Source organism: Phyllobates terribilis, unplaced genomic scaffold, assembly GCF_046119375.1.
Source record: "Phyllobates terribilis strain yellow unplaced genomic scaffold, ASM4611937v1 Scaffold_11__3_contigs__length_659146591, whole genome shotgun sequence".
Classification (NCBI taxonomy): domain Eukaryota; kingdom Metazoa; phylum Chordata; class Amphibia; order Anura; family Dendrobatidae; genus Phyllobates; species Phyllobates terribilis.
Window position 1 is genome coordinate 106,536,233 of NW_027362771.1, and position 22,004 is coordinate 106,558,236.

General features: G+C 39.6%; 1 protein-coding gene across 4 annotated transcripts in view; it reads left to right on the plus strand.

Annotated features, from left to right (window-relative positions):
• KIF20A (kinesin family member 20A) overlaps positions 1–18,246 on the plus strand; it is a 32,206-nt gene extending 13,960 nt beyond the window's left edge. For 2 of the 4 annotated variants that reach the window (XM_073651411.1, XM_073651416.1), the window contains exons 12-20: positions 467–632; positions 1,795–1,959; positions 2,043–2,182; positions 2,260–2,362; positions 8,696–8,909; positions 9,716–9,807; positions 13,054–13,113; positions 13,633–13,770; positions 15,632–18,246. In XM_073651411.1, coding sequence (XP_073507512.1) covers positions 467–632; positions 1,795–1,959; positions 2,043–2,182; positions 2,260–2,362; positions 8,696–8,909; positions 9,716–9,807; positions 13,054–13,113; positions 13,633–13,770; positions 15,632–15,940 — 1,387 coding nt within the window. In that variant the 3' untranslated portion in view covers positions 15,941–18,246. The remainder of the gene's footprint in view (positions 1–466; positions 633–1,794; positions 1,960–2,042; positions 2,183–2,259; positions 2,363–8,695; positions 8,910–9,715; positions 9,808–13,053; positions 13,114–13,632; positions 13,771–15,631) is intronic. The other 2 variants (XM_073651412.1, XM_073651415.1) reach the window with 2 other exon arrangements.
• The last annotated feature ends 3,758 nt before the right edge of the window (positions 18,247–22,004 follow it).

Genomic DNA, 22,004 nt, shown 5'->3' on the forward strand with positions numbered 1-22,004 from the left:
CTGTACATTGCATGTTCTTTGATTCCTGCATACTTTGTTTTGCTTTCAAACACTTAACCCATTTTCTCTATATGTAAATGGAATTTTTGTTTGAACACTCACACAAATTAGGAAAGTGAGAGCCATCATTAGGAGAACTGCTTGTGGTGGTTGGAGATTTTTGTAAGACTTGTGACAGCAGCTTGTAAGGACCTGAGAAAGAGAGGGTGGTGAGCAGATAACTGTTATATAGAAATCAATGGACTGGAGAGACTTGACATGTATTTAGGCGTTGTTTTCTCTCCTAATGTAACTACTGCGCGCACTCATCCAGGCTCTAGTGGCCACGGCTTTGAATTCCGTGTTTTAAATCAAGCACAACTCCTTGTAGGAGATTGTGCCCTGCGAAATATCGTACCTTTTAAATTGTTGGACAAAATTCTCCTTTAAGAGGAATACATCTCACAGTACTGCTCTTTTCTCCTAGACTGAGGCAGAATGTGGTTCCATTCAGGGACAGCAAATTAACCCGTGTCTTTCAAGCATTCTTCACGGGGAGGGGAAAATCTTGCATGATTGTGAATATAAATCAATGCTCTTCAACCTATGATGAGACCCTACATGCTATGAAGTTCTCCGCCATTGCAAGCCAGGTAAATGAGCTTAAGTATCACCTAGTTAAAACCGGCTACTAAAATGAACTTTATATACATTGTTGATCTAGTTGGAGATGAGTGAGCAAAAATGAAAAAAAAAAATAAAAATGGTTCTGCGGAAAAATGCTGCGTGAAAACAGCCTAAAATGGGTTTTGTTTTGCTTGTAAATAGTTAGTTGTCTAATAAAAATTTTTAGATTTAGTGACACATCAGAATTTCAAAGGTTATCTGCTGGGCTGTGGAGTCGGTAAGCCAAACCTCCGACTCCCCACTGTGACTCCTCAATTTCCATGTTTCCGACTCCCTCATACTTTGCTCATGTTTAAGTGATAAATTTACTGTAGCACAGATTCATCTCCGCTAAAAGTCTAGACCCTTAGATCAGGAATAGGACAGGCATTTATAGAACATTTCATAACTTTCCCAAATTCTTCTGAAAAAATATTCCCCACAAACTGCATTGAACTACTGTACCCAATTTATTATATATTCTAGGAGTTGGAGTCGGTCCATTTTATACCGACTTCACCAAAATGGACACCGACTCCACGGCCCTGGTTGTCTAGATGTTAAGACCTCCATGAATAGTTAAGCAAAGGGATAGAATTGTTCAGCTGTAAGATCTATCTCTTCTGTTGTAATTTAGTATTATCAGAGTGGCAGGGTTAGATGAAGATGTGCTCCTAGACTTCTAGGAGTCTGCATACTGTTCTCTAAGGGTGATAATGTCGTCTTCCTCATGTTTCAGTGAGTGTTGGATCCCCAACAGTCAAAACTTCTGACCTGTCATATAAAGTTTTTTGAAACTGGCCATCATTTTTTAAAAAGTAACTAATCTTAAGGATAGATCATTAATACTAGATTCTTGGCACCTCCATTGCTTGGCCATGTAAAGAGGCCACAATACCCTAGTGAGCGCTTCATTATTTATCAGGCACAGTTCAGAACTTTTTGTATTGGTTCTGCATTAGATTAACATGCACTACAGTATTTTAGCATTAATACCAGTCATAGCTGCTACAAAAAGTACAAATATGTGCCTAGTGGACAGAAAAGGGAATGTGGTGTTCAACTGAGTGCCACAGCCCACAAATTGGTAATGTTGCTGAGAATCCAATATTGACGGCTAATCCTGAGGCTATCTGCTTACTTTTACAGCTAGTCCAAGCACCAGCAGTGAAAATGAATCTTCCAACCATTCAGTCCCTTATCAAGGAGAGTAGTATTCTGGCAAATCGTAGTTATACAGATGATGAAGATGCTGAAGAGGAGTCTGATGGCGAAGACAGCAGTCAAGCTGATATCACAACATTTAATAGAGAAGTTGGTGTCCTTCTCTAATTTAACACAGTGAAAACCTATTTATTTTACATTGGTTGAATGCTTATACTTATTTGTTTTCTCAGGAATTGCTGCAGGTTGTAGAAAATCTAAAACAGCTTCTAATTAAAAAAAGTCAAGAAAATCTTGACATGGAGGCAACAATCCGGAAGGAAGTCTGCGATGAGATGATGGAAATCATGCAGCAACAGAAGACTCAGTTCAGGTAAGATTTTGTGTTCGGTATTTTTAAGGATTTTACTTGCTAATTTACAGTCTTAAAGTGTCTTTATTTCTCTGAAGTGATACAATGGAAGATGAGCGAGAATTGCTGGAAGAGATGTATGATGATAGACTGGAAAACCTGAAGGAATCCCTTACAAACTATTACAAGCAGGAGTTGGAGGTGCGTTTGCAAGGCTGGATAAGTACATTTGCAGTGATTATGAATTTTGTGACGTAGGGTGGGGTGTTTTGTTTTTTGTTTTTTTAAAATCTGTCGCTAACTATCTTCTGTTGATGATATCCGTCCAGTGGTTCTTTTATAATCTTTAGTTTCAATTCTGCCATGATATGCATGTGCTCTCATTATGTATTCATTGTGATAAGGAGTATAAATCTGTTTCCACTGTGCTGGCGGCTAGTCCATGTGTAGACACTATACCAATGGTTCCAATAAAGGACTTTAAATCTTTTTATTAAATTCTTGTCTTGCTAATTAAAACCTATGCGTTTTTGAAGTTTTGCCCAACTTCATCAGGATAAGGGAAGACAAATCATCGTGGCCATTTTGTGGAATGTAAGTTTCAATGTGACACAAATGACAGTCAGTATTTAAAATAGTAGGCAGGTCACTGAAAGCCCATATGGCAGAAATGAAAATAAAGATTATAAAAAAAACCACTGGACAGATTTTATCAACAAAACTATCATTTTACTCAGTATAACTGCGCCCACTTAACAGTGTATGTGATTTACTAAGCACAATCCAGGTGCGCTTTAAAGGGGCTGTCTGATGAAACCAAGTTATCACCTTTTCACTGAGTACATGAGACCTTATTGATAGGTGGGGATCCAGCTGCTGGGATTTGCATCAGACGACAAACCAATGAACTTTTCTTCACTGCTTTTTCCAGGCATCCGACCTGTACATGGGATAAAAGTGCCCCATTGGGGATAAAAAAAAAATAATCCCCCATTCTTTTGATCCGTGCAGGGCCCAGCTACTGATCTCCCACTTGTCAGTAATTATCACCTCTCCTATGGATAGGTGGTAAGTTTTAATTTTTACCTGATATCCCCTTTTTAATAGCGAGAATGTACTGTAGCGATGTGTTCACCTTTTTTACTTTTTCTTGAATTTAGTTAAGGTCTTTCAATTGGTTTTAGGAGACAATGTAGTGAAATGCTAGAAAAACATTTTTAACTGCTATAATTCACATCATAACTAGGTATGCAGTTGAGGCCAAAAGCTTTGAGCTTCCCGCAAATTTTGTTTTTCAAAGTCTTCTGCTTCAGTGTGTCTTTTAGTCAGATGTCTATCATTACTGAAGTACAATTATCAGCATTTCATAAGTTTTTAAAATGTTATTGACAAATGCATAAGGTTTATGTAAAGACTCAATTTCTCGGGTGCTTCTTTGGGGGACACAAGAAGCCATGGGTGTTTGGTGCTACCAGGAGGCTGACACTGAAAACTAAAATTTAAAGTCATTGACACCGACCTGGCACCATGCTCCTCAGTTTAGCTTCGTGTTACATAGGAGGCAGCCAAGGATTTGGAGTCCCAGACAAGTCTCTGACTACTGTCATTTATTTTTTACAATTTACTTTTTTTCCCCTATGTTTGGCCCCCCCCCCCCCCAAAAAAAACAAAAAAAAAACAGTATGCTTATACAGTTTGCCAGGGGTTAGGTTGAATTTTTCTCCTAACGCGGTCTGCGTTCAGGCATTGGTGTGGACAGTGTTGGCCCTTGTTCTCTTGCCCGTTCTCAGCTGGCTCAGGAGCTCTTCACAGCCAATGAGGAGAGCGTGTCCACTCCCCTCTAGCTTGAGCCATTAATGTGTCTGTAGCTGACCTGACCCAGACTTTAGTCACTCTTGTGGAGCATCTCTCCATATCTACTACTGCATCTGGCGCTCTAGCCATTGCCCAGATTGAGTCATACCCACCACCTACTCCACAGTAGTACGGCAGGTCTGCTCCACAGTAGTACTGCAGATGGTGTCAGCGGTTTAAGCGGCCCAGAGCGAATTCATTATTTCGGTCTCCTTCTTTCTCCACAACTCCTAGACTGCACTGACCATCCCGCTCCTCCTTCACTGAGGCTCGGTCACCTCAGGCATATATATGATTATAATGCCAAATCTGACTCTGATCTGGATTCTGATTAGGTGCTCAAGTTTGGGGAAATGGGCAACAGTACTGCTTTTTTTTAAACTAATCCCTCAATGTTAAGGAAGTGGATAACTCACCCTCTCCAGCACGATGTCCTTCAGGAGGGTCAGACATGCTGCCAAATGTGTGGTGTGTGTGGGTTTTTTTGTTTTTTTTAATAAATCACTCTGCAATTTGAAAAAAAACGTTTACATAGACAAACGCATGGTGGTTTTGTATCCTTTTCCAGCAAAAGTTGCCACCTGATCCTGCTCTCCCTTGGTTGATCCTCCTGTCTCTGTTATCAAGAATCACGACTCTACCACTCTCATGTAGCTTCTCTAAAAGACCCCACAGACAGACAAGTTGAATCCATGGCCAAGTCTGTGCTTGAAGCCAGGTTTCAGCCTTGTGTCCAGCTTTCACTGCTACCTGGTTTGCCAAGGCAGTTACAGATTGCCCATGAGGGTAAATATCTTCGCTCTCTTGAAGCTGTTGGCTATTCCACTCAGGCTTCAAGCAACATCTTGACAATCTGTCTGGTATTTTTGGCTCGAGTGATGGAAAACGAATTTTGCACCCAAACTATTCTTTACAAGCCTTCCAGGGCTCTGGCCTGTTAAGCAAAAGCTTGATGAGATACTTTCAGTAAGAGCATCCTGTTCCCTCAAGCTAGACCTACACAAAAGCTGCATGAGTTTTGCTACGTTTGTCACTTCGTGTTCAGCCACCAAGAGTCCTTCAGCCCTTCAAGACAAGAGACCATCCTTCAAGCTGGCTTCCTCTTGGCATCCACACAATCATCCTGCCAAGTCCTCACAAACCAGAAGCGCCAAGTTTATCTCTGCATGACCGGGCACTACGCACCAAGGAAATCTCTTTGGGTGGACAATGCTCTCCTTTTGTGGAACGCGTGGCACCCTCTAGTCAGCAATGCCTGGGTCAGGGAAATTCTCTCTTCTGGATACAAGATAAAATTCACTGATTTTGTTTACCAGTGATGGCTACTTTCAGATGTTCAGACTTTGGAGGCAGAGTCATTCTTCTGGGATAACAAAGTGACCATTGCTTACTGAATACGGTCTTCAATTCTGGAAACTTATAAGGCCAAGAACAAAATGCCCCTACCAGGGGTTAAGCTCACTCCACCTGGCTGTGGAGCTTCCTGGGCTGTTTACAATTGGCCTTCGGTTATGCAGTTTTGAAGAGCTGCTACTTTGACTTTGCCTATACAGTCATGGCCAAAAGTTTTGAGAATGATACCAAAATTATATTTTCACATGATCTGCTGGCCTCTGGTTTTTATTAGTGCTTGTCTGATGTTTATATCACATACAGAAATATAATTGAAATCATATTATGAGTACCAATAGGTTATATTGACAGTTAGAATGAGTTAATGCAGCAAGTCATTATGCAGCAAGTCAATATTTGCAGTGTTGCCCCTTCTTCTTCAAGACCTCTGTAATTCTCCCTGGCATGCTCTCAATCAACTTTTGGACCAAATCCTGACTGATAGCAGTCCATTCTTGCATAATCCATGCTTGCATTTTGCCAGAATTTGTTGGTTTTTGTTTGTCCACCCGTCTCTTGATGATTGACCACAAGTTCTCAATGGGATTAAGATCTGGGGAGTTTCCAGGCCATGGACCCAAAATCTCTGTTTTGTTCCATGAGCCATTTAGTTATCACCTTTGCTTTATGGCAAGGTGCTCCATCATGCTGGAAAGGGCATTGTTGGGCGCCAAACTGCTCTTGGACGGTTGGGAGAAGTTGCTCTTGGAGGACATTCTGGTACCATTCTTTATTCATGGCTGTGTTTTTAGGCAAGACTGTGAGTGAGCCGATTCCCTTGGCTGAGAAGCAACCCCCACTCATGAATGGTTCCAGGATGCTTTACAGTTGGCATGAGACAAGACTGGTGGTAGCGCTCACCTCTTCTCCGAATAAGCTGTTTTCCAGATGTCCCAAACAATCGAAAAGGGGATTCATCAGAGATAATGACTTTGCCCCAGTCCTCGGTAGTCCACTCCCTGTACCTTTTGCAGAATATCAGTCGGTCCCTGATGTTTTTTCTGGAGAGAAGTGGCTTCTTTGCTGCCCTCCTTGAAACCAGCCCTTGTTCAAAGAGTCTCTGCCTCACAGTGCGTGCAGAAGCACTCACACCAGCCTGCTGCCATTCCTGAGCAAGCTGCTGGTAGTCCGATCCCGCAGCTGAAACAGTTTTAAGATACGGTCCTGGCGCTTGCTGGTCTTTCTTGGGCACCCTGGAGCCTTTTTGACAACAATGGAAGCTCTCTCCTTGAAGTTCTTGATGATGCGATAGATTGTTGACTGAGGTGCAATCTTTGTAGCTGCGATACTCTTCCCTGTTAGGCCATTTTTGTGCAGTGCAATGATGGCTGCACGTGTTTCTTTAGAGATAACCATGGTTAACTGAAGAGAAACAATGATACCAAGAACCAGCCTCCTTTTAAAGTGTCCAGTGATGTCATTCTTACTTAATCATGACTGATTGATCGCCTGTCCTCATCAACACCCACACCTGTGTTAATGGATCAATCACTAAAACGATATTAGCTGCTCCTTTTAAGGCAGGACTGCAATGATGTTGAAATGTGTTTTGGGGGTTAAAGTTCATTTTCTGGGCAAATATTGACTTTGCAAGTACAGTAATTGCTGTTAAGCTGATCACTCTTTGACATTCAGGAGTATATGCAAATTGCCATTACAAAAAATGAAGCAGTGAACTTTGGAAAAATTACTATTTGTCTCATTCTCAATACTTTTGGCCATGACTGTACTTTCACAAGATTCACACCTTTGCCTTTGTGTATGCAAGTCTGTGCAGAAAGCTGCTGCCAGTGTCAGTCGCTCTGGTGGCTACATGAGAGATTTGCCTTTCACATTGATATATTTTCCACTCTGGGAATTTCTTTTGGACGTTCCATGGTTTTGTATCCCCAATGAAGTGCTTGAGAACAGAGGATTTTTTGGACTTGCCGTAAAATCGTTTTCTCGTAGCCTTCATTAGGGTACACAGCACCCCCTCTTGTCCTTTTGTTGCCACGTTTGGGCGTATGTTGTGTTTTCTTTTCTTTGTAAAACATTTTTCTGTTTCTCATACTGCTTTCTCGCTGTGTACATTGGTGCCAGTAGGCAGGTGTAACATGCTGAGGAGGAGTTAACTTTTCATTTAGATTGTAATAGGTGGCAACAGCATACACCCATGGTTTGGTTTTCTGTCTCTCCCCTCCCCCTCTCAATTGAAGGCTACAAGAGAAATTTTTATGGTAAGTCCCAAAAAAGTAATGCAAGTTTATGGCGTTGCTCCTTATTTCTCAAGACTTCTGCAATTTGGGCTTACAGTACATTCTTAATATCAGTATCTTGATGAAGTCCAGACTGATTGCAACCAATTCTCGACTAATCAGTGCATGGAGTTTATAACAGTGTTTTAGTTTGTCCTCTTGCTTTTTGAGGATTGACCACAAGTTCTCAATGGGATTGAGATCTATGGAGTTTCCTGGTCATGTAAAACTCATTGTTTTTTCTTGGGAAGAAGTGGCTGCTTTCCTGCTCTTTGACATCCGCCCAGCCTCTGAGAGCTTCACCTCACTCTTTGCACAGACTCCTACCTGGATGTTGGCATTCGTGAGCAAGCTGTGCACTGGTGATGCACCGATCCTATAGTTGAATTCTCCTAAAAAGTCATGACTGGCACTTGAAGGAGGTTCTTGAGCGCACAGACGCAGTCTTCACAGCAATTGAACCTCTTTGAAGTTCTTTGATCTGGTAAATGTTTTTTTTTTTTTTTGTTGTTTTTTACATTTTCAATTCATCTGATCTTTCTTCATAACAATCTAGAGTTAGTACAAATTGCCACTATAAAACTGAAGCAGCAAACTTTGTGTCCCTGTCAAAACTTTTGGCCACGACTGTGGTATAAACATCTCGTGACAGAGTATCAAGAAATCGGAGTGGCAGAAGAAGGGCTTTTAAATCAACAAGATTAGTCATATCATGACTTCTGTAAGGGATCTCTTTTTTCAAAGATGTTTTAGGGTCACTTGTCCTCTGCCCCCTTCCATCCATAATATGATTATATCCTACTGTTTATTTGCAAGGTATGTATTCTACTCGTACGGTCTGCTACTGGTTCCTAATTACCGTACATAGGCATTTGTGAAATTCTATACAAAATTTAGTTGCTTTAGTGTGATCATATTGGAACTTTTGTCTATCAGCTCAAAAGTACTCATCTATAATTTCATCGTTTCAATGGTCCGATGTGGATGCAGCGGTTTTATTTACTTTTTTTTTTTTTCTTAACCCTTTTTTTTTTTTTTTTTTTTTTTTTAGGAACGAGATCAACACATTCAGGAACTAGAGGCGTCTCTGGAGGAATCTGCTAATGATACAACTTCTGTTCCTATAGACACCAGCATAAATAAAAAGGATAATGATACTACTCTACGTAGGTCTAAGCGTATAGCAACAAACGAGTCCTCTACTTTGAACAGACTCAAACAGGAAATGGTGGACTTGAAAGAGGAATTGCGTTTAAAGAATGAGGGTAAGCATGGAGACACAATTTTGCTTCATTCATAGCTCCCAAAATGTGTTAGTCTGATATTGATAAATGTTTAGCAGAAAGAGGATCGAAATTGTAAATATACCAATTGGAATAAATTACTGAAGTCACTGATTTAAATAAAAAAAAAAAAAATAAAAAAATAAAAAATAATTAAAATACTTTAAATGCAGCATTTCATGGTCTAAAAATCCCATGCTTGATTATCAGCAATTAACTCCTTACAACTGTGCTAAATCTACACCTTTTAAAGCTATATTGGCACATTTGTAATGAATGAGTAGCCCACCCCCAGGACGGTGACCCCATGCTTTGGCACAGGAGCAGCTAAGCATGCACTCCCTTGTGCTTGCTAGTGCCCACATCACGCTGACCGTTTTTTTGGTTGAATGCAGACACACGTACAGTAAAATCAAATGACACTTCTACCACACTCTGATTCTCTCTGATCCAAATAATCAGTCCGATTTTCTTCTATGCGAAAAAATCTGACTCGTGAATGAGGCCTTACTGGAAATTACGTAATTCTTTGTTTTAAAATGCTCCTCAAAGATGCTAAGACCAGTTGCAAAATACATAGTTTAACTTTTAGGAGGAGAGCATTGTGGATTGTAGTAATTTTTTATGATCCAGAGCACAAAGATCTATGGTTTTATAGTGTAATTTTGCTAGAGTGTGTGGTGTTAGTAGTTTTTTTTTATTTAGTTATTATTAGTATTATTATCAGTATTATTATTATTGATATTTATTATTATTATTATTATTATTATTATTATTCTCTTCTAAAGAAATAGGAAGACTTAAGTCAATTCAACAGCCACCTTCATCTGCCAGAACTTTCACAGCCGATGTAGATCGAAAAATTCAAGATGGGCAAAAGGTAAGTCCTACATTTGTGGATATTTACTTATTGGCTTAATTCACTTTAAACAGATGGCAACATGTTGTTGGTAAGATTAGTTTATATAGCATTACATGAATATGGAATAATAAACATTTAATCTGAATTCTGGCATTCGCCTATAGGAGTGCATTATTGAAAATAAGGAACAGACCACACCAAGTGGAGAAATCGGTTTCTAATTTGATCCATACTAGGGAAACAACGAATTGAACAGGTTGTTATATGATTAATGATTGAGAGTCTGCCACCCTTGAAATGCAAGTTAAACTAATCATTTCTATACGGGACTAAGCCCCTATAAAACTCATATTAGAAGTATACATTTCATTCCTATAATTACTTTTAACCCCAGTTTTTGTTTTTGAGATCTGCTGTCATGTGCGGGGAAAGATGCGGGCTCAGCATGTGACCCTGCATCAAAGGCAGGAACACAACATGTGATGCAAATATACATGATATGTCATGAAGGAGTTAAATGCACCTTCTACACTCCCATAGTTTGCATAGCAAGCAGTTCCCACCCCTCCCCCGAATCTGCCTTTCAGCCCAAGTGAGTGCTACCTGATCCCTAACCACAGCTCTATGCGTTTACACTGGCTGTCATCATTGCCTCCTGATCGCTGCTGTCGCTCACTACATTGGTACGCCCAGAAGGGTAGTAACTGGCTTCAGAGGGAGATAGCGGATCAGTCACGTGCTCCTCCTCTGTTTAGGATATCACATAAAATAGGTTGATGTCCTCACTGATATTGACCTATTTGGTGATGATCATAACTGATCCTCTCCTGTCTGAAGCCACTTGTTACATTTCTGAGTGTAGGGAGCCCATCATAGTCGGTGTGGACATGCAGCGCAGCGGTTAGGGTTCAGGTAGCTATCGCTCCGACCAATCAAAGGCTGTGAATAAGTCGGTGAAGTGAGAAATGTTCAGTATGTAAAAGGGTGCCAATCTTAGCCACACCAAGGATGCATAGAAGCCTCCTCATTTGCATATGAAAGAAAGCTTTAAAAAAAGTAATTACAGGAATGAAATTGATACTGCTAATGAGTTTTTTATTTTTGCTTATTAGGAGTGACAGACTCCCTTTTTAAATATTACATGTCTTAGATTATACAAAGCACAACAGTTATTCAAATGGAACAACTAAAAAGATTTTAAAACCTCCACTGTGCCTACAAACTAGATACTGATACATATGTTTATGGTAGTGTGTGTGGTACATGACTGAAGCAAACTGCAGGCCACGTCTGGCTCTTTGGCTATTGCTCTCCTGACCAGGACAGCCAGACGCCTAAAAAAACAGTAACCTGTTGCCTGTGCGTATGGGAAGCCACTGAGATCCTTACTGTTAGTCATCCCTATTTTAATGGTATCTGCATCCTCAGAACGTGGAAACAGGACTAGGCCCTCAACTGTGTGGGGGGAGCTGTTGAACAAAGTATGCACTTAGGGTATCTGTTTTTAATTTTTATTTCCTAAATTAATAGTACACCTGAAAATAAGAAACTATGTGATGTATCTTATCAGTTCAGGAAGAGAGAGAAGCAAATGTTTCTGATAAGCAACTTTTTAATCTATATATCTTATGTTCATGTGTACTATTGATTTCTGAAATAAAATTTTATGGTTACGCTTTAACGCTGAATAACACTAGCAGTATGATTTATAAAAATCAGTAAAACATGGTATTGATTAGCTACTACTGATAATACATTAAAATAAGCCCTCTCGTAACATGAATTAGCAGCTAGCCAATGTTTAATATTGCACAACCTTAAAGTATAACATTCACGTTAATACTTTCTTTTTTTTCCCCCTCTACTGCAGAAAATACACACTTTTTAGGTGCAGATTTTCCCCCACTCATTAGTGAGGGTGAAATCTGCATCAACAACGCTGAAAGAATTGGCATGCTGCAGATATAAATCTGCAAGTAAAAAAAAAAAGCAATGTGTGCATGAGACTTCAGGATTCACTTTGCTGGCATCAGGAAACCCTTAAGGTTTTATGACAAATCTACAGAGAAAAAAAAAACACAACAAAAATGACAAATGTGCACAGGTCCTAACACTCTTGGACTTGACTCTTTGTTTTGTTTTTAAAGCCAAGTGGGCGTTAAACAGTCTTCTGAGGGCGTGTACTTCCTGGATAGCCACTTGGAATCAACTGTAACTCATTAGATGCCAAGTACTTTGATTGCAAATATTTCTGCAGTAGAGAGGAAAAAATGTATTCTGCTCTGCAGCAACCACCGTAATCCATCCTGTGTCCAGTTCAACATGAAACATTTGGTGACAGGTCCTCTTTAAGGATTTGGCATGACTGTATTCGTTGTTGCTTATTTGATTCAATGGGCACAGTGTGTTATATCATTAGTCCAGTTGTGGTGCTACTTGCAGTTTCTACAGCAAGAGCAGCTGAATGTTTCCATAGAGAGCACTTCACTTCAAATGAGAGATTTTAGAAGTATACTGGCACCAAACCCACAAGTTAAATGATATTCTTAATGTCAGCAGTTACTTGCGATCTTTTGCGATGGTGCATAAGCTATAGTTCAAGGCAGACATCGATATGAAGAAATATGAAAAGCAGCACTCACCAGATCTTTCTTGGCTTAAAAGTCCTTTATTCCATCATGTATGGACAATCTAGGAAAATATGTGGCAAACAGGGAGTAGGTGCAGGGGAGGAAGAGAGGACGATGGCCGTTTCGTGTCTGGCTGATGCTTCTAAAGGGTCCTATGCAGTATATAGAACCAGTAGAAGCGTCAGCTGGACGCAAAACTGCCATTGTCCTCTCTTCTTCCCCTGCATCTACTCCTTGCTTTTACCCGCTTGCTGCATGTTTACCTAGATTGTCCACATATGCTGGAATAAAGGACTTTTAAGCCAAAAAAGATCTGGTGAGTGCTGCTTTTCATATTTCTTCGTATTGATGTTTCTATAGTGAGGCTTGTGGAATATGGCTTTTTTGGGGGGGGGGGGGGTGGGACTAATAAGCAGGGGTTAAAAAGTTGCCACTTGTGCATGCAAAGCCTGCTTCCTGAAATGATTTCAGGTGGTCAAGACTGCATTGACTTTCTTTGCTCGTGTCTAGCCAATATAGTTGCGCTCCATGTTTTGCTTTCCCACTTACAAGCTCACTTGGTTCATTCTCACTTTGTAGGGATTAAAGACTGTATTTTAAGACTGTAAATGTTTCCTATATTTTACTTTTCCAGCAGTATTTTCTGGGCTCTCATCACAAGTGCACAGATTTTCAGCACACAAGAGCTCTTTGGGTAACCATCTTAATTGTCTGCTTTCACCTTTTCCTCACCATAAGGTTCTGGGGAGCAACTGTGGTTCCATTGCTTTGCAGTCCTTTCCTGTCCTTGCTTTGCTTGCATCTCTGCTGTATTGATGGAGGCCCCATGTTTTCTGGATCTATGTTCTACATTCTAGAATGGTGCAGAATACCTATTCTGTTACCCTAATCCATATTTTAAGTTGTACTTTTTACAATTATTCTACTGTAACTAAAATACGATGTTTCAGAGAACTGGGGGCTCTAATCTGTAATTAGTAATGTTGCATAAAATCCACCTGACAGATTGTGACTTTCGAAGCAAATTGCTTGCTCTCCAGAATCTGATGTAGTCTCCATGTTTCCATCTGCACAGAATCCTGCTTCCTCCCTTTCCTATTGGGTGAGAGTCGTAGGGTAGATCTGGGGTGGAAAACATCTAGTGGTGGGTTAGTGCTTATTCAAGAAGAATATTCTTTTGACTGTTATCTTGCTTTTTTTTTTCCCCCAACAGAACATCCGGTTGTTGCGCACAGAAATCCAGAAGTTTGGTGCCTCTTTACAGCAGGTTGATAGGGCATGCTGCCATACGACTGGAGCAGAGAAACTGAGACAGGCCCTGTCTGGTTGTGATGACATCTTGTCTAGACAGGTTGGTTCCCACCTTTGTGTATTCCAGCTACTGAAATCCATAACCTGATAATGGCTAAGCCATGTGAGTCAAAGCACTGGGCTATACCTAAATATCTTCAGATTATTGTAGCATTTTTTTTTTCTCTTGCATGTACAAGATCATAGGGATTCAACAGCAGCTGATTCTGGCTATATTATATAGCCAACAGCTATGGCCATAACTGAGCTCCAGGCATTGCTGTTAACCATTTAAATGCCATTGTCAATCTCTGACAGTGGCATTTATATGGCATGGTTGCTGGGGCTCATGTGCATCTGCTCCCATCTCCTCCGTCGCATCGATGGGCTACCAAGACGGCTTAAGGCATGTTGAAAACCCTCGTCACTATCCTTTTTACTCCTGTGAAACTCATCCAGAGGCTAAGGTTCATAGGAGACTGAGATTTTCACTATAAGCTGTGATATTGTAGCATATAGTCTAAGTGATAGAATGGACTTTTAAGGATCATTCGATCAAAATATAAAATGAACTCTGATGCTATAAAGAGTAGGAAAAAATACTATTGTTTGGGTGGTTTTTATTTGGTCACCACACCTCCCTACAAAAAATGCTATAAAAAATGATCAGTGTCGTATGTACTCTGAATTGGAATCAATAAAACTATCTGTTCACCATCTAAAAAAACAAGCCCTCACACAGTTCAATCGACATGTAACGTTTTATTTTTCAAGTCCTAGAAAATGAAAATAGTATAGTTTAGTAATAATATGTATAATTTATATTTTAATCTATGCACGTTTGGTATCTCTGTAATCGTACGGACCTGTAGAATCATGCAGCAAAGTCATTTTTACCATACAATGAACTCCATAAAAACAAAACCCGAATATCAACAGTTTTCGAATTGCATAAAAAAGTAACCATTTTTGCTTGAATTTTTTTCCTGTTTTTCTCAGTACATTACATGGTAAAATGAGTGGTGTCATTCAAAAGTACAACGTATTCTGCAAACAAACAAGCTGCCATATGGCTGTCGATGGAAAAATAAAGTTATGTCTCGTGGAAGGAGGGAAGGAAAAAACAAGAGTTAATGGAGAATTGACTTCAGAGACAAATGGTTATCATTTTTGATCCACTAATGTTCCTAGAGAATTGGCACCCTTGTGACATAAGTGTTCGTGTCTGTTTTATGTGTGATCAATACAGCTTGGCCAAAATATAAACTGTTATTGGGAAACTTGTAATATATATCTGCCTTCCTTTCTGCTTATCTGTACATAAATGGAACAGTAAGGGAATCAGCATAACTAGACAAATTTTGCTTTTCAGGGTTCCAAGAAATCTGGGTGGGGTGATAGCAGCCATGTATTATGGCCATACTGGTTATCACTCTTTTTTTTTTTTTTTTTTTTTTCCCAAGAGGTGACAATTAGTGATGAGCGAGCATGCTCGTTACTTGAGATTTACGAGCATGCTCGGGTGTTTTCCGAGTATCTTCAGCGTGCTTAGGTGTTATGTTTGAGTCACTTCGTGCTCATGATTTGCGACTGTTTGACAGCTTTAATACATGTGAGGAATGCCTTTTTCTTAGGCATTCCTCACATGTATTAAAGCTGTCAGACAATCGCAAATAATGAGCACGGAGTAACACCTGAGCACGCTAATGATACTCTGAAAACACCCAAGTATGCTCACCGAACGGTTAACAGGACATACTGGCTCATCACTAGTGACAATCAAAAGAAGAATCGTATTAGTTTGCAAAGATTTCTATTGTATAAATTAGCAAATGTATGCAACACCTGTAGTTATTTTGGAAGGAAAAGTAGAATTCCATTGTCTATTACATTCTAAAGGAAACTTGACATCTCTTTCTTAGGAAAAGACTTTAGCAGAGCTGCAAAACAATATGGTCCTGGTGAAGATGGATCTGAGAAAGAAGGCAATTTGCATTGCAGAGCAGTACAATACTGTGCAAAGGCTACAAGGAACATCTGGTCTAAAACGTATGTGCAACAATGAGAATCTTCAGCCGACCCAAAGCTCAGAGAAGAGGCCTTTTCTCCGCAACCTCCTGTCCAGGACTCCTGGACAAAAAGCACTACTGGAGAATGGTCCTTACAGCCGTGTGCTGCGAGCTCGCAGATCCCCTGTCCTGAAGACTGTTGCTTTTGGTACAAAGTACTGAATTTTGCCTGCTGCTAATGGACTATAAAAGAGCGCATTCTGCTGCTACTGGGGCAGTGACTTATATATATATATATATATTTCGTGGGCTCTGTATCCTCTACAGTGAAGGGACTAATAGGGTGTATAAGACTTTGCAGTACGTTTTCTTTGTGTATGACTGCTATAACACTCTATCTTCAATGCCTAATTTTTTATGCCTCTGTTTTATAAACCTCACATTCATGCATAGCTTGTGGCAAGTGTTACTGGTTCTAAGCTTTTTTATTTTTTCATTTTTATTACAATTTTGAAGTTGAAGCGGTTTACAAGTGCAATATTCATCAAGTATTGTTTTTGAGTTGTTGCAAATAAATCACTATTTTGTACAGTTCACTATGGGATATTTTACAATTGTTTGCAATTTGTTTCCAGGATATTTTATTGTGTAGCTCCCTGATATTTTGGGTCCTAGGTAATTCTGGATGAGGCTTTGCTCAGTTCTTTTTGCAGCATGGATGGCATTGCTCCAGGAATTTGGGGTGTGATGGCCCTATGTTACAGAAGCATTCAGGAGAAAAGTCTGCAGTGAAGATGGCGCCAGCTTCCTGCATTATAATGTGGCTGCACATCTTAAAACTGCTGCTGGGCACATCAAGATTTTGCCCCATAGGCGGTTGTCTCCCACCATCTTGGATTAGAACCAGAAATTGCCTCACTAAGGTCCCACAATCTTACCCCCTGATTCATGGCAAACCATGGTGATGAGTTCAATCTGTTGAAAAGAAACGGTCACTCCCTGCAGCATTATCTACCTCCCTTACAAAAGCATGTTCAAAGGGCAAGTCTGATTCTGGTTTGGAAGTGGTGCTGACTTCTAGACTTTTATTCATGTTTGATAGCTTTCCTGAGCAGCAATGAGGCAATGTCTTTGCTGGGTTATCTTGCCTTTTGTATCCTGGCAGTGTTATGGGCCCAGTTACACACCAGTGTGTTACAGCGGGATGTTCTGGTGAATGAAAACGCATTGAAAGGTTGTCTGGAAGTGAGAGTAACACTTTCTCCCATAACAACTCATTCTCTTCTTTGGTGGCTAGATATAAACAATCTATCCAGAAATGTGCCTTGGGTAAACTAAATATTGAGAGTTATTACCACAGACGCAAGCCTAAAGGGATGGGGACCCATTTAGAAGATCACCTTGTTCAGGGAGAATGGACAAGAGAAGAGAAGTTAGATTCCTCAAAGATGAATTACTGACAGAGCATGCCATGCATGAACTCCTTTTCTCCTTACAGGGTCATCATGTGAGTCCTTTCAGACAATCTGGTAACAATGGCCTTCCGTCAATCATCAGGGAGGCACTCAGTCCAATGCTCTAAAGGAAGTAACCAATTGGATATTTCAGATGAGAGAGAATCCTCTCCTTTCTCAAACTGCTCTAAACATGAAGGGGATAGAAAATGGAAAAGCTTACGTCTTGAGCCGCAATCGGCTAAGGCAAGGAGAATGGGCTCTGTACCAGTTCATTTTCAATCAGATTGTAGATCGATGGGGTCTACCAAATATAGGACCTGTTCTTTTCTCTGAATTCCAGAGGGAATACTCAGGTGGTGGATGCCTTCCTATACAGATGGAATTACAACCTAGCCTATGCCTTTCCACCAGTGATGTTAATACCAGCAGCCCTGAGGAAGATCAGAGAAGATGAGGCAAGAATCCTCTTAATAGCACCCTTTTCTCCCAAGAGGCCATGGTTTTCTTGGTTGAGACTGTCAATCACCGAGCCATGGGTACTACCAGAACTTCTGTATCTACTCTCCTAGGGCCCGGTGTGGCATCATCAAGCAGCCAGTCTACACTTGACAGCATGGAACTTGAGAGGTCTTTCTTAAGACAGGGTTTTATTCTAACTTGGTTTCCATATTGCTCCAGAGTGGAAAATCAGTCAGTACACAGATCTATGGTAGGACCTGAAAGAGATTTCTAGTCCCCACAGGGGCAAGGCTGGAGGATGGGGTATCGGTTAATGCCATTCTAGAATTTATTCAGAAAGGTCTGGAACAGGGACTTTCTACCAGTACCCTTAAAGTTCAGGTGTCAGCCTTTACCCCCAAGGGTGGTTTGCACATTAATGACAATTTTTACAATTCTGACCACTGTCACTTTGAGGTAATACCTCTGGAATGTTTCAACGGATCCCACTGATTCTGAGATTGTTTGTTTTGTTTTTTCATGACCTATTGTACTTCATGATGGTAATAAAATTTCTTCGATATCACTTGCGTTTATTTGTGAATAAATCGGAAATTTGGCAAAAATATTAAATTTTGCAATTTTCATTTTTAGGCCCTTAAATCAGAGAGATGTCACATAAAATAGTTAAATAACATTTCCCATATGTCTACTTTACATCAGCACAATTTTGGAACCAAATTTTTTTTTTTTTTATTAGGGAGCTATAACGGTTAAAAGTTGACCAGCGATTTCTAATTTTTACAACAAGATTTAAAAAAACATTTTTTAGGGACCACATCACATTTGAAGTGACTTTGAGGGGCCTTTATGACAGAAAATACCCAAAAGTGACAACATTCTAAAAACTGTACCCCTCAAGGTGCTCAAAACCACATTCAAGAAGCTTATTAACCCTTCAGGTGCTTCACAGGAATTTTTGGAACGGGGAAGAAAAAAATGAACATTTTTAACTTTTTTCACAAATATTACTTTAAACCACGATTTTTTTTTTTTTTTTTTTTTTGCAGGGGTAGCAGGAAAAAAATGGACCCCAAAATTTGTTGTGCAATTTCCCTTGAGTACGCAGATACCCCATACGTGGGGAAAAAAACACTGTTTGGGCGCACGGCAGGGCTTAGAAGGGAAGGAGCGCCATTTGACTTTTTGAATGTAAAATTTGCTTGAATAATTAGCAGACGCAATGTTGCATTTGTTGAGCCCCTGATGTGCTTAAACATTGGAGCTCCCCCACAAGTGACACCATTTTGGAAACTAGACCCCTCAGGGAACTTATCTAGATGTGTGGTGAGCACCTTGAACCCCCAGGTGCTTCACAGAAGTTTATAACATGGAGCTGTAAAAATAAAGTAACTTTTTCCACAAAAAAAAATTCTTTTAGCCCCAATTTTTTTATTTTCACAAGGGTAAGAGGAGAAAATGTAACTTAAAAATTGTTGTGCAATTTTTCCTGAGTACGCCAAGTGGGGAAAATACACTGTTTGGGCGCACGTCAGGGTTCAGAAGGGAAGGAGCACTGTGTGACTTCTTGAACGCAAAATTGGCTGGAATCAAGAGCGGACGCCATGTCGCATTTCGGGAGCCCCTGATGTGCCTAAATAGTGGAAACCCCCCACAATTTACTCCATTTTCTGAACTAGACCCCTCAAGGATGTTATCAAGGGATATAGTGTACATTTTGAACCCAGAGGTACGACAGAATTTGATAACATTAGGTCATCATATTAAATAAGTCATCATTAGTCTTGAGCGCAAGTGCTCGCCACTTGAGTTTGCATTGGGTGCGCACCATATATCACGGGTGCTCGAGTGACATGTTAGAGTCACCGCCCCGCTTGTTTCACGGTTGTTAGACACCCAAAGAAAACATGTGGGGATCGCTCGTGCATGGCAGGCAATCCCAGCAACTGTTGTTGGTTTTTTTTTTTTTTTTTTTTTTTTTTTTTTTGGGCCATGAAGCATATGGGGCAGAGACTCGAGCATGTCACTCGAACACCCGTGATACTCGGTGCATACCCGAGCACCCGATGCAAACTCAAGTAGCGAACACTGGTCGCCATATCATCCTTTTTTTTACTTTTGAAAAAATCCCAACCCTAATACAACCTCTAGCCCAAACCTAACCTTAGCACACAACCCTAGAGTTTTTTGCGTCGTTCCTCGTGCGGTATAAGTGATTAGACGACTTTATTCTTCGGGTCGGTCTGATTTACAGCGATACCAGATTCATATCTGGTTCTTATGATTGACAGCTGTCACACTTTAAAAGACTTTTTTTTTTTTTTTTTGCAAAGACTAGTTTTTGCATCGCCATATTTTGAGAGCTGTAATTATTCCATATTTTGGCCGACAGTCATGTGATGGCTTGTTTTTTGCGGGACCATTTTCGGGCATGTGATATTTTTTGATAGCTTTCTATTCTGATTTTTGGGAGGCAGAATAAGCAAAAACCAGCAATTGCTGAATTATTTTTTTTTGCCATTCTGCGTGTGGTAAAATTGATAAGGCAGCTTTTATTCTTCGAGTCAGTACGCTTGCAGCGGTAGCGCATTTGTATAGGTTTTTTGTTTTGCCGCTTTTACACAAACTTTATTAGAATATTTTTTTTTTTTTTTTTTTTTTTTTTTTAATTCTGAGAGCTATAACTTTTTATTTTTTGTCTGATGGAGCTGTATGGCACTTGTTTTTTTGCGGAACAAGATGACGTTTTCAGCGGTAACCTTTTTTATTTACATTTGTCTTTTTCAATCTTATTTGGGGGATTTTTTTTAACAATTTTTAAGGAGGGGATTATAGTTAAAGTGAGTGATAAAACATAACAGAATGATCTAAAACTAGTTCAACTAAACAAGTAAGAAGTTCCATCCAAAGAAGAATCAAGAGAGAGAAAAGGGTAGGTGCAAGAGGATAAGGATGTGGAAGGAAAAGTTAGGAAAGGTAGAGGGGAAGGGTAAAGAAAGAAAAGGGCCAAGGGGAAGGTTGGATCAGATAAACGTGGAGAGTTGGGACAGGGGAAAAGATCATCCTTATTGAAACAATATTTCTAACAAAACACTTTTCAATTTGCTTAGTTAAATATGTTATTGTACTTGTACTTCTTCGCATATAATAAATCTTTATCTAAAAGGGGGCATTCCGACTTGAGGAAAGAAATAGGTTCCAAGGTGACCATGCGGGAAAGTATTTTTTTAAATAATTATTTCTTAGGCCGTAAGAATGTTCAAAAGAATTATGGGTAGACATTCTTTTCATTATTTCTGGATTGGAAGGAACATCTATTGATTTTCATCTTTGTTACAGCAAATAGATGAATTACAAGATGTTTAATTTTTTTTTGGGGGGGGGGGTTGATTTGAATCAAGTGAGAACAAAAGTAGTTGAGAGATTTCAACTACAGAGTTGTTAATATTGCTCAATAAATTAGCTACTTTCCACAGGTCGATTATTTTAGGGCAGGACCAGAAAATATGCAATATGTTAGCTTTTTGAGCACCGTTCCTCCAGCATAAGTCTGATCTGTCCTCGAAAATCTTCTTTAATCTGACAGGTGTATAGAACCAACGAGTTTAAGATTTTAAAATAATTCTCATGAATATTAGCATTTACATTTGATTTGTATGTTATTTCAATTGCTTCTTTCCATGTCTCTGGCGAAAAACATACATTCATATCTTCTTCCCACTTAACCATGTGTTTTGATTTTTCAATAGTTATGTCACTATTGAAGAGTGTATACAGATTTTTGATGTTCTAAATAGTATTTTTTAAGGGATTTTCCAGAAGAGATATGATAACTCTTGGAAGAGATATGGGGAGAAAGAATTTCTCCCTAATATATTTCCTTAGTTCTAAAAAGTTATAAAACTCGTTAGAAGGTTGTACGATAGAGTCAAGGATAGAAAACTTATGATTGAATCTTTTTTAGGTCCAGTAAATAAGGCCGAACAATTTGTTATACCATTCTTTCTCCATTTGTCTATAGGGAAGTCCGGAAGAGCAGGGCGGAATATAAATAAAGAGGTTTTCTAATGGCTAACTAACTTGGTTGTTAGAAATGTGTTATAATTTCCTCCAAGTCATAATTGTAGATTTTATTAGTATATTCTCTGGTAGAGGGAGGGATTGGTCTAGTAAATTCGCAACAATAAGTGCGTCTAAGGGAGAATTCCTATTTGTATGATTTTTCCATTTCTGCCCAGCTGGTTTTTGCTTCATCTACAAGCCATTTCCTGCTCTGCATTATGATATTGGCCTCGGAGTAGGCGTGTAGATTTGGGAGACCAATGCCTCAATTTCTTTTGTTATATAATAATGATTTGGCTACTCTTGGT